Source organism: Hordeum vulgare, chromosome 4H (genome assembly GCF_904849725.1).
Source record: "Hordeum vulgare subsp. vulgare chromosome 4H, MorexV3_pseudomolecules_assembly, whole genome shotgun sequence".
Taxonomy (NCBI): Eukaryota; Viridiplantae; Streptophyta; class Magnoliopsida; order Poales; family Poaceae; genus Hordeum; species Hordeum vulgare.
This window is the reverse complement of record NC_058521.1, coordinates 592,285,680-592,297,743: the sequence shown is the minus strand read 5'-3', so window position 1 is coordinate 592,297,743 and position 12,064 is coordinate 592,285,680. Positions and strand designations below refer to the sequence as shown.

At 47.9% G+C, this 12,064-nt stretch overlaps 2 protein-coding genes and 1 long non-coding RNA gene across 4 annotated transcripts; 1 reads left to right on the top strand and 2 right to left on the bottom strand.

Moving 5' to 3' along the window:
• Positions 1-3,513: 3,513 nt before the first annotated feature.
• Positions 3,514-6,318, bottom strand: LOC123449847. Its single transcript, XR_006632047.1, has 3 exons — positions 6,227-6,318; positions 5,691-6,017; positions 3,514-3,982 (listed from the first exon to the last, which is right to left on the bottom strand). It is a non-coding gene; the product is annotated as an uncharacterized LOC123449847 (long non-coding RNA).
• Positions 4,714-9,280, top strand: LOC123449846. Of its 2 annotated transcripts, none has more exons than XM_045127194.1 (5): positions 4,714-5,461; positions 7,436-8,152; positions 8,304-8,492; positions 8,575-8,697; positions 8,876-9,280. In XM_045127194.1, the coding sequence occupies exons 1-5, from the start codon at positions 5,402-5,404 to the stop codon at positions 8,984-8,986; spliced, it is 1,200 nt and encodes a 399-aa protein (XP_044983129.1). In that variant the 5' UTR covers positions 4,714-5,401; the 3' UTR covers positions 8,987-9,280. The 2 variants fall into 2 exon arrangements, with proteins under 2 accessions (XP_044983129.1, XP_044983130.1); XM_045127195.1 differs by lacking the exon at positions 4,714-5,461 and adding an exon at positions 6,402-6,624 and having other exon boundaries at positions 8,876-9,279.
• Positions 9,281-10,377: 1,097 nt separating this feature from the next.
• On the bottom strand, positions 10,378-11,529 carry LOC123447375. Its single transcript, XM_045123973.1, has one exon. The coding sequence runs from the start codon at positions 11,470-11,472 to the stop codon at positions 10,684-10,686; it is 789 nt and encodes a 262-aa protein (XP_044979908.1). The 5' UTR covers positions 11,473-11,529; the 3' UTR covers positions 10,378-10,683.
• Between the last annotated feature and the right edge of the window lie 535 nt (positions 11,530-12,064).

Sequence of the window (12,064 nt, the reverse complement as noted above, 5' to 3'; positions counted from 1 at the left end):
TTTTTGGAAACTCTCTGGCCTCTCCAATAGCCAACAAATTTTCTGCATCCTACAATTTTGGCTCTCTCAGATGCTCTGTTCCAAATACATGCACCACGACGCTGGCAAATTTAACAGTAGTCTTTAGTCATGTGTTCTTCCCATCCGAACCATCTCACGAACGGCATCTACGACAATACCAAGTGCAAGCATCCTTAGAGCAGTCATGCATTTTTGCTTAGCAAAGAAAGAATGTTGGTCGCAACAATCTCTTGTGAGCTTGAATTAGTCATCGTGTGCCTCCACTTCTTTTACAATGTGCAAAAAACAATGGTTTTCGCATGCGAAAACGGCGACGATACAATGAATCATCCGAAAAAGTTTGGTCTGAAGTAAAATAGCCCTTGTGCACTAGCCGTGCTCTGAAGACCTTATCCCGATTGATCACTCTTCTTTCTTTGATTGAGCCCTTAAAGTTAAGAATATGCTCCAGATGCGGGTCATTTCATCTTGCATGCTCATGTCCACTTCTTCATCTGAATCCGACAAATCAAAAAACTCAACTTTAATCCTTTTATCAAGCTCCGTCGGTCCATACTCCTCGTCCGACAAAGCATCAAAATTAATGGCTTTCCTTACAAATAAATCAGAAAAAAAAACAGGCCGGACATTCTGTCGAACACATATAGAGTGCAAAGGACAGCCCGAGAGTTGTTATACGTACCACGGTGGCGTCCGCGCCGATGATGATGTTTGCGACATCGAGCACGGGAGAGAGGACTATTGTACCAATCCTGACTATGCGAGGATCGAAACACTACGGAGCAAGGGTGACGATCGAGCTGCGAGACGTCCCACTGGAAGAAGGAACAAGAAAGAAGAGAGCAAATGGATCGTAAGTTGAGGGGATAAATTTAAATATTCAATGCAATTTATAGTAGGATAGGCCTGTTGGGTGTGATGTGGCGGACGACGCGCTCGGGTTTCTTTATATCCGTCTTATATTTAAGATGTATATAAAGAGTGTTGTCGATCAATCCGAACGTTTGAGACACTCGTCTAGATCGCCTTCTTTTTTACACGTCGCTAACCGGGTTGTCCATCGAGAGTTTGAGATGGGTTTAAGACGCCCGGCTGGCTGTAGATGTTGTAAGGTGTGTGTCAATGGAGGTTTCTTAGTGCGGGTTCATAGGCATTTTGCTGATGCATCATACTAGTTAATGATGAGAGGAGCTAAAATACAACACCTGCACACCATCATAGATGAAAATGGTTAATAGCCAGCCCTGACGCAGCGCCGTCCGAACTCCTCTACTAGGAGTGAAGCCGGCGAGCCTGCCGTGAATCTGGCGTCCCGTCGCGCGATCGGAATATGGTCGGCCGGATCGGAACCCAGATCTGCGGTACGACGCCCACCCACCCACCCACCATCGTACGCTAGGCGCGCACGGGCACGGCCGCCGGAAAAGAGAAGTGGCCGGCCATTCCCTTCCCCACGGGCGCCCGAGCCGGCCCGGAATCGCCGTGTAGCGCTAAAGCGGGGACACCCGCAGATCGGCCTGCTGCTCCTCCTCGCCCTTTCGCCTCCTCCGTCCGCCGCTACTTGCATTGCATTGCATATGCAACCTCGATCGATCCTTCGATGATGATGGTCACACAGCGAGAGAGAGCTGTGGCCGTGGTGGGGCGCGCGGTAGAGAGGGATTTGGGCTAGCTGCTTGTCGAGGAGGGCTACCGCCTAGGACGGGCAGCTGACAGATCGATTCTTCCTGCTTCTGCTGGAGCCAATGCCAATGCCTATGCAAGCAGGGAAGCAGCAGGCAGGCATTGCAGCGTGGCGCATACCCTAAACCCTTTGGGCCTTTTCTTTCTTTCTTTCTTTCTTTCTTTCTTTCTTTTTGGGACTGACTGATGGGCATTGCATTCCGTCTCGGTGGGTGCACCAGCAGCCAGCACGCAGCCTTTCCACCCCTTCGCCTTTGTTCCTTCCTGCCTTACTATAACCTGTCAGAACCATATACCTACATCTTCATGTAATGTGCATGCATGGTTGTTCGCTGCTTTTCCTCGTCTACTGTACTGTACAAGCTTTCCGGCGCCGTTTTTCCTAGCATTTGGATGGTTTTTTTTTTTAGTTTTGCCAGGTTGATGTCTGCATGGCTTGTACCTCGATCTTCGTTATATGTATGAGCAAAGACACGTACCATCATCATGTAAGAAAAGATCATCCGAGGACGACACGTACAACAGGAAAAAAAAAGAGAGGAGAGGACGGCACGCACGTATTTGCAACCGGCCGGCATTGCCACATTTGATTCGATGATGATCACGATCGAGGCTAGCTAGCCAGCCAGCCAGCTCGGTAGCTGTTGACCATGCAAAGCATAGCTGCTAAAAGCTAGCATGCGATATGATTGATCGAGCCGGCCGGTGCTGCTGTCCAGGGCCTGGACCGCCAACAATTTGTGCCCGTCTTTTATGGTTAGATATCCGTGGCCGTGTCTTGGCTCCAAGTAGAAATCGGGCGATGCAGAACCATCGTGCAGCAGAATCGATCCAGCCCACCTGTCGACCAGCCGTTGCACGCCAACGCTACAGTACAGCACAGTACACTGGCATGGCTAATCTGTAGGAGATCGATGAGGACACGGCCGGCCGGACGCGATGCACCCTGCTTGGCCGCCGTTGGATCGAGATTGGCAGCAGCTGATGAGAATTTATGCCCTGAGGCAAACCCAACCATATGTTGGGATTGGACGCTGTCTCTGGGCGGGCGTGCACTGCACTGCTGGGATAGATCTCCGGCTCCCGACGCGAGATCTGGACGGGAATCACCTGTCACGCGATCCAGCTCCCGATCGATCGGTCGATCCGTGGATGCCCGATATGTTGGGATCCGGTACGTAAATAAATCTCCTCACGCTGCAGAGGCCTGAGTGAGCTAGCTAAGCTAGGCTAGAGAGGAGAGGGCTAGCCCGTACGATCTCGAGGTTTTACGGTCGGCTTTAGACCATCACATTTGTTTTAGGTTTTACGGTCCTGACCCTCGAACCACGAGTAATTGTCCGGACTGCACGGTCCAGACATTATTTATCATCCAACGCGAACGTATTTTTTCAACAAACCTAAAACAAATGTGATGGTTCTGCGAAAGTCCGGACAACAGCCATGTATGCTTCCAACGACGCTTCCGTCCCATCCAAAACCCTTTCCGGACCGTGCGTCCATCCTCATTATTTTCTTCCATTCCTTCTTTTTTTTCTTGCCTTCAACGTTGCTCCATCACACCGGGCGCCACGCCACACCCTATCCGGACCGTGCGTCCATCCTCCTTATTTCCTTCCATTTCTTCTTTCTCTCTTGCCTTCACCGTTGCTCCATCATACCGGTCGCCACGCCACACCCTTGCCGGAGCTCTACGTCTCCGTCACATCCAACGTTCCACCCAGGCTCCATCCTGCTTCTCCTTCGTTGCCGTTCACCCTGTACAATCCGTTACTGCACCATGCCCGGCAACTATTCAGTGAATTACCGAAGTTAAAGAAAAAGTTGTCTCTTCTTCTTGCAAGCAATAGATTCGGAATTAGAGTACATATACGAGCACTATATTGAGTCGTGGCTGGCTGAAGGAAACACTCCTCCTTATCACTATACTGGCAACGGACATGAATACAATATGAGCTACTATCTGGTTGTCTATACACCATGGGCAATCTTTGTCAACATCATCTCTAATCCAGTTAGTCAAAAAACAATTCTCACTTTGCCCAAGACAAAAATCAGCTAGAAATGATGTTGGGAGAGCATTTGAAATTCTGTAAGCCCATTTTACAGTTGTTCGTAGTCCTGCTAAACCATGGTATCCGAAGACCATATAGGAGCTCATGCCATGTTATGTGATCATGCACAACATGGTCGTCAAGAATGAGGATGCTGCCGCAGCTCTAGGATACGAGAACATGAATGATTTCGTCGAACTTTCAGACCAGAATCCGGCCACATCCTGATCATATTTAAAGAGTTTATTCAAATACATCGTCAATAAATTCCGCATCGAGCAACTGAAGAAAGATTTGATTGAATATCTATGAACGATTAAAAAGGGCAACAATGCTGGAATGTAGTTTTTAAACTTTTTTAAAATTTGAACTACTGCTGCATACAGCTATTTAAACATGTGTAGTCTATATATATATATATATATATATATATATATATAGCTATTTAAACGTGTGGACTTTTTTTTTATTTTTTGAGAAAGGCCAGATGCGCGTCCTAGTCCGCAAACCTGGCATTCCGTGTGACAGGATGGATGCGGGAGAAAATTTACGGGTCGGATTCGAGATGCCCTTAACCAACTCGTGGCCGTGTGTGGGTAGATAGAAGAGGGAAAGCGGAGGTGAAAGGAAATCTAGCTAGCTAGCTAGGCTCGTCGATCCATCCTTGAAACTCAAGATACATATGTCGAGCTGCAGCTTACTGTATTACACTGGATAGACACCTATGGGCTCTGGCTATATGGGATGGATAGGCTGACATGAGGTGACCCAAAGGGGACAGCCACTCGACCGGATTCTATTCGGCGAGAACTACATTGTCGACCCACCCTCTAACTCCATTCCCTCCATAGATACCTCCTTTCCCGCCCCTCCGTCACGCGTAATCACAACAGTAATCATCAACTCAAAACTCACTGTGCCCGGCAGCCACCTACCTACCTACGTACTACTCCCTCTGTAAACTAATATAAAAGTGTTTAGATCACTATTTTAGTTATTTATAAACGTTTTTATATTAGTTTGCGAAGGAAGTACTACCCATCATCCAGATTATTATTACTATTAATTAAGATATTATCATCATCATCATCGTCTATGGATTAACGTCCTGATAATCATTGAACCCCAAAAGGTTGTTGTACATACCAGGCACACATCAACCATCATGCACGCGAATCATTGGCAGTGCAACAACAACCAAAAAAAGGGTTCGAGTTCCGTACGTGCAGCTCAGGGCCTATTTACGATGGAGACAGACAGACAGACAGGGTTTAGCTGCTCGCCTGCTAGCTAGTGATTAACCTCCGATGGTTAATCCAGTTGCGCTAGCCAATGATCTCTGTCAGCTGTTGTAGCCGCTAGCTGCGTTGGCCCGACCAAATATGGGAGGCGGTTCCCTTATAAATGACGGGACCGGCCCCGTCGCCGGCCCCGTCGCCATGGTTAGCTTAGCTAGCTACGTGCCTAGGCGACTCCCTCCCTTCTTTTGACCCTTCTTCTTCTTCCTCCCTCGGCTCGGCTATATATACGCGGCAGCCACCTCTCACTTACCTAGCCATCTTCAATTCACCGGTAGATTTCCAAATCCCCAGCCCATTTCATACCTAGCGAGCTAGCTTGAGGCCTTGAGCGCGCGCGGGGGGATGATGAAGATGTTCTTCGAGGAGGAGGATGCGCCGCAGCCAGACGAGCAGCTATGCATTGTAAGTACACAACCCCTTCACCTTCCAATCCCGGTTTAGTTTGATCCGTTGCATGCTTTTATCTTATGCAAGGCTCGAGTTTCATAATTGTCATTTTTTTGTATCGTTAAAGCGTCCTCAACAACAACAACAACAAAAACCCGATGATAGACTGAAATTGAGCACATTATATACTGATATGAAATCCTGTTTGGCTACTTGCAAAATTCTGATATTTGTTCGCACGTACCTCGAGAATTGCCATGGTACCGTTCACTTGCCGAAGATTCTGCATTCCAGATTGGAAACACGGGCATAAGTTCCTTTCTTTAGGCACCCACAGGCAGCGGTAAAGCCTCTTCCAAAGTTTCGACAGTTCAAGCAATAGGGGAACGTCTACAATCGATGATATGTTACGCCTCCCACCATGGACAGGACGTCCACGCCACATCTTGCACTTTGTTCACCAGTATATATCTCTCTCTCTCAACCGTCCGTGCATGACACAACCGACGGAATAGGATGCTTCCTGACCAATCCATATAATCACAGGATTAAGCGATCACTTCTATTTTATCTGCAAATGTCAATAAAATGTCATTCGCATAATCGTAAAGTAAAAAATAACTGAGATAACAAACACGGTAGTACTTACATAGTACTAGTAGGCAATTTAAAGTGTGTGTATATATATATATGCATGGGTCTCGTCCATATTTTATAAACATAGGTTGGCATGCATGGCGAGGGTCAGAGTGGTACGGTCAAATGGCTAAAATCAGATACCCGCCATGCGAAAATCCATCAAATGATCAGAGGAGACCATATTACTATCCCAGCCGTTGATGCAGAAATAAGACACCCTGCGCAAGAATAGCATCTGCAGCACAGAAATTACCGGCGTCTGATTTGCATGTTCGCCACCCCTATAAAAGGTCATTTTTGCATCTGCATGGAGAACAGGCTTCTTCTTCCCGGCCCCCCTCCTCTTTCCACAAGGCCATAACCCATCTCCCTCGCCGTACCGCGATTCGATCATTCACGGCTCTGGCCAGAACCATTTCTCTTCTGGAGAACCAACACAACAGTTCCAAGGAATTTGCTCCGACAAGCTGCAACGTGTGAGGCAATCCGGTCATCGCTGTTGAGGACCGACTATGCTCCCCGACGACGATTGCATCACCGTAATTGATTCTCAGACACAGATCTTGCTAAATTCTTTTTCCGTATGTAGAAACATGCTCCAAAACAGAAACAAGCATTTTCAATTGCTCTGAAAATGTTTCATGATGTCATCTTCCTAGGACCTTGTTGATGTTTGTTCATTGGGTGATAAGATAGCTGCAATGGTCATGCGCTGCTTCAAATGCCAGTTGATACTACCTGCATGTACGATACAATAATCGTTAGGTGAAATCTTTCAATGTAGAAATAAGCATTCAAAAGCACCAGATCAAGATGAAATATTTCAATTCTGAACCTGAGGAATTACCAGACTATAAATACTAAAATCCCAGTGTTTTTGTTTCTTGATCTTCCTTCTTATTCTTTTTTTAGAATAGAATTCCATGTTAATCTTCACAACCTTTTATGTCCACACTTTTCTGTTGCTTTTGCTTACAATATTCTTTGATGATTTCTCTTCAAACAGAACAGTAACTCTATCCGCAAGAGGGCAGATGGGCATATATGATACAGTCTTTGATCATCTCTTTATTTTTCTCATTATTTTACATAAAGCACCGCTCTCTCGGTTAACTATGTAAACAATATTTCTGTCATAGCGTCGTGTATGCTTATCAATCTTAGTACTCCCTCTGATCCATATTAATTGACGCCGTAAAGTTGTACTAAGTCGGTGTCAATTAATATGGACCGGAAGGAGTACTCAAAGATATACATGACTTTACTGATACAGACTGACGCTTTCTTATTCAAAATAGAAGTTGTGTGGTAAAATGTACTCACATGTTTTTGCACCTTTGTAATTTACAGGAGGGGATCTCAAGCCCCATAGCTGCTCACATACTTGATTTCTGTGATGACGGCCTGGGTGATAACCTGCTTGCTGCAGTGACCTCTACCTCCGACCCGTTTGCAGCCTCCTCTGAGGATGTTTCATCCTCCTCCACTGCCACCCCTCCTCTCTGCAGCTACAGCGATGACATCCCGGAAATGGCCTTCTCCCTGTTACCCTGCTTTGACTCTACTCTCTCAGCCCTACTTGAGGAAGAGCAAAACGCATGTCCTGATACCAAGCTCATTCCCCCAATCAATGAGACACTTGCAGCACCAGGATACTATCAAGCTGCTAATGGAGAGGTCAGCATAGAGCAATTCGGCCAACCACGGCTTCCCCAGAGCATAGATGAACCCTTGCTGGCAATGCAAATGAGCAGCACTGCGCCTATCTCGATGCCTCTTGCTCCAGGGTGTGATGAAGAGTGCCTCACGGCGGCACTAACCAGAGGGTACATGAGCCTGGATAGTGCCCTGTATCCACAAACAGGAGCAATGATCCCGAGTTACAACACAGAGGCATCAAAATTAGGATTCTTCAATGGTAGTGGTGGTAATAGCAATGGTATGGTGGTGTTAGATATGAATGACATCGGCGAGTATCAGAGGATGATAGAAGGTGAAGGACTGACCAGAACATATAGCGACACAGATTCCATGCAAGGGGCCTATAGCAACACTGCAGAGATTCAGGTAACATCCGGAACCTAACATTTAAGTAATATCATGCTGCTTAATTACAGCAGTGCCAAACTTCCATGCAGCACTCGTAAAAGAAACATGCTTAACTATAAAATGAGCTTACAAATGATACTTATTTGAAATCTCTTTGACCTCTAAACAGAACGGGGGTAACAATCAAGACCTGGTAAATGGATGCAACGGAAGCCCGCCAACATTACCTCCAACAGAGGTCTCAGGTTTAGATGATTCCACCTTCAAAGTTGTGCGTCTTTCAGCTGAACAGAGGAAGGAAAAGATCCACAGGTACATAAAGAAAAGGAACGAGAGGAATTTCAGCAAAAAAATAAAGGTAATATGGAGCATCCTGCACAAAGCACTGCTTGCATAGGCATCTTACCAATTCAATTATGATGACACGCGACAAAATGCAGTATGCTTGCAGAAAAACTTTAGCAGACAGCAGGCCCCGTGTCCGTGGAAGGTTTGCAAAGAATGAGGAACTTTGTGAAGCAACAAGATCAAGCTCCCAAAATCATGATGAGTATGGACAGATTGTAAGTCTTCTAGTATATTACACTGTCTTGTCTTACCAGAAACATCCCAGTTTATTAATAAATATGGTCATGTACTCATCAAGTCATATTTTACATTGCTCCGTCGAGGTCAGTAATAAAAAAGAATATAATCGTGTAATAATTTTCTGAACTAAGATTTATGCTTGTATTTTTTCAGGCGGGTGCACATGGAGAAGACATGCTTGACACGTCCGATATCCTGGCACATTTGAGTGGAATAAACAACTACAGCTACAAGTATAATTATACCATTGAATCATGGATATGATCACCACAACTGCACAAACTAAAGTCTGAGTTCTGTTTTCAGTTGTGCAACCATAATCCATAGTTTCCCCTTGATCCTAGTAAAATAAGGCTACAGCTTTACAAGTTCTGTCACAGGAGAAGTGCTTTTAGTTCAAGTTATTGTAGACCTGGTGTATTGCATCAATCTGTTCTCACTTGATGCCATTCTTAACAGTGAGTGTGATAGTTAGAGTCTCCAGAGCAGTGATTTGTAAATAGAATTGTGACCTTGTCAGAATAAACAGTATCAAGAATTCCCCAAACTATTTGTCATTCTAAGGTCTCCCTACTTGGTGTACATAATAACAATATTGACGGGACAACAAGGCGTGAAAGTAAGGCAACTTTGGACAATGTTAAAAATATGAATAACACTCCAGTACACAGAATCTGTAACATCTGGCCATATGTCAAGAAGATTCACAAATTAGAATCCAATACGTTATAGGAGTAATTAAAATAAGAGTTGCAGCTCACAAACTTCTGACATTTCTAGTATAATCATATATTGTAATCAAATACTGAAAATGTGACTGGAAATGCACAAGACATTTGATAACATGATCATGTTGCTGGTCATAGTAATTAGTGCATCACAGACCATTTGTACGTGAAAGATTGTGCACATCACCATTGGATAGCAGAAATGCAGGACTCACATAATACTGTTGGGGATCCATTTGAATTATAAGCAAAAGGCAAAATGGGCTTATAACCAATTAGGCCAAGAACTCCATATTTAAGTTAGTGGCAAAAAAAGAGCAACTCTCATCTTAAAAATAATTGCCCATCCATCAAGAGCGCCACAGAAAATGAGAAAATAAACCGAACGGAGGAGATCCTCCTAGAGGATTCTAACATATTCTTGGCCAAACCCTTATAGATCGGGTCGGTTACAAGAGAGAACCCCAAAGCCCATCTAACACCAGGCCCAGGATAAAGAAATAACAAACATTGCAGTTATGAACCTGCAATTCATTTCAGATACATGTTGTACTTTAAAAACCAAGTTGTGGTAGAACTCAAAGGTGAAGTGAGAATACATCATGTACTTAGTAACGCTAACAGTGTGGTGAGAGGTTCTTGTCTTCTTGACAACAAAAACATAAGCATTTCAATTGATTGGTTTCAGCTTACATTCAAGTCATCCAACAATAACCCACAATATAGAAAATCTGCAGTTGGTTAACAGGGGAAATCCTAATCTAAACATTAATTTTCCATTATTTCTGAAGTTGAAACACTGCCTCTGAGGTTCCAGCAAAAGTTCCAACCTGACCATAAATAATTTAAATATCTCAAGTTAAACGGAAACACCGTCGAGAAGTGAAACTGGAAGCTGGAAGCACTGCCACATTGAAATTCTCCATATCAACAAAACTACCATCAATACCGAGCTCTCAAACTAAACATGATGTCGCAACTAACTGAAAAGGTATACATAGACAAGGAGTGAGCATAAACCACCCTTTTTATTTACTTTTACTCGATTGATTGAGTTGAGGGGCGATGCACAAGGAGTGACAACTAACTGAAAGACTGACACGCATGAGCTAGGAGGAGGCAAGCATGGGATCAAAACTGAAAAGCGTACGTGACTACATACAACATGTGATGATATAAGCAACTGTACAACAGTTGTGTGCTAATTGCAGCTAACTCACTAATTTGGCCATCTCAGGCAGGCAGGCAGGGTAGGGGCACCGCGAGGCAGAGCAGCAAGTGGGAGGGGTCTGGGTCCTCCCCCAAGCAGCACCCCTCGTCGTCCATCTCGACAACAGTTCCATGATCGAAGAGCACAAGCTGGGCATCAGATTTCGCAGGCCCGGCCAGGACGAGGCTGCCGCCGGGCCTGGTGAAGCCAAGGAGCCGCAGGCGGCGGCCGCGTTCATCGTCGTCGCCGCCGGCGCCGGGCCAGAAGCTGGCGCCGACCCAGACGGCGAGCTCGGAGGCGATGACGGCGACCTTGACGACGACCCCGAGCGCGTCTACCCCGTTGCGGAAGCCCTTGTGGACCTGGAGGCCGAGGAAGCCCTCGACGACCTTGGCGGAGTTCTTGGAGAGCTTGTAGCCGGACTTGAGCAGCGCGAGCGCGGCGAGGGCGGTGGGGGAGGAGGAGGAGGAGGAGGCGGGAAGGAGGAGGAGGGTGGGGGCGAGGCGGAGGAGGGAGGCGGCGGCGAAGGCGGCCTTGACGCGCTTGGAGGAGGGCAGCGAGGGGAGGCGCGCGGCCGGGTCGAGCGCACGCGCCGCCTTGTAGGACTTGGAGGCGGCCTTGGAGGCGGCGAGGAGGGCGGCGAGCGGGGAGGAGGCCGCGGCGAGCATGCGCGGCGCCCGGAGAGCGGCGGCGGCGGCGGAGGTGGTGGCGGCGAGCGGCTTGAGCGCGCGCGAGCGGGAGAGGAGGAGCAGCAGGCGCACCCCCAGCGCTACGCCGACGGCCGCCGCGATGGGGGCGAGCGGGGCGGGCATGGGGCGGCGCCGGTGGGGTCACAGGCCATAGGAGGGGGGCGGTGGGGTGGGCGTGGCACACAACGGAACTGGCCGCCGGCCCGTGTGTGGGTGGGGAAAAGGAGGGAGGAGCCACGTGGACGCCGCCGCGATCGCCCGTTGGGTCGGGTCGGGTCGGGTGGAGTCGCGCCGGGCGGATTTTCTGGGTCCGGCTGAGGGCGGGGTCACGGGATCGGGATGCCGGCGTGGCCGAGACGAGATGCCGATTCCGGAGAATAGCCGCGGTGTCGGGGTAGATATGCGGCAGCGGCGGCGAGGTGCTGATTCCGACGAGTGGCCGCGTGGGATATGCCGGAGTAGCAGTAGGAATCTGCCGCGACGACTGCAGACTGCTTGTGTGGTGCACGCATTGTGTGGGTGAAGCATACCTGGCAAACGCGCCGTGCCACGCGGCACGGCGCGGCTGCCCGCAGGCCAGGCATGACACGTGCTAATCGTGCTCGGGCCAGGGACGAGGGGGTCTGGGGAGCAGGTCGTGCGGGCGTTGGGCGGGGCGTCGGGCGGGAAAAAGGGCGTCAGTCGCGGCACGAAGGGCGGGATTCGCGGGAAAGGG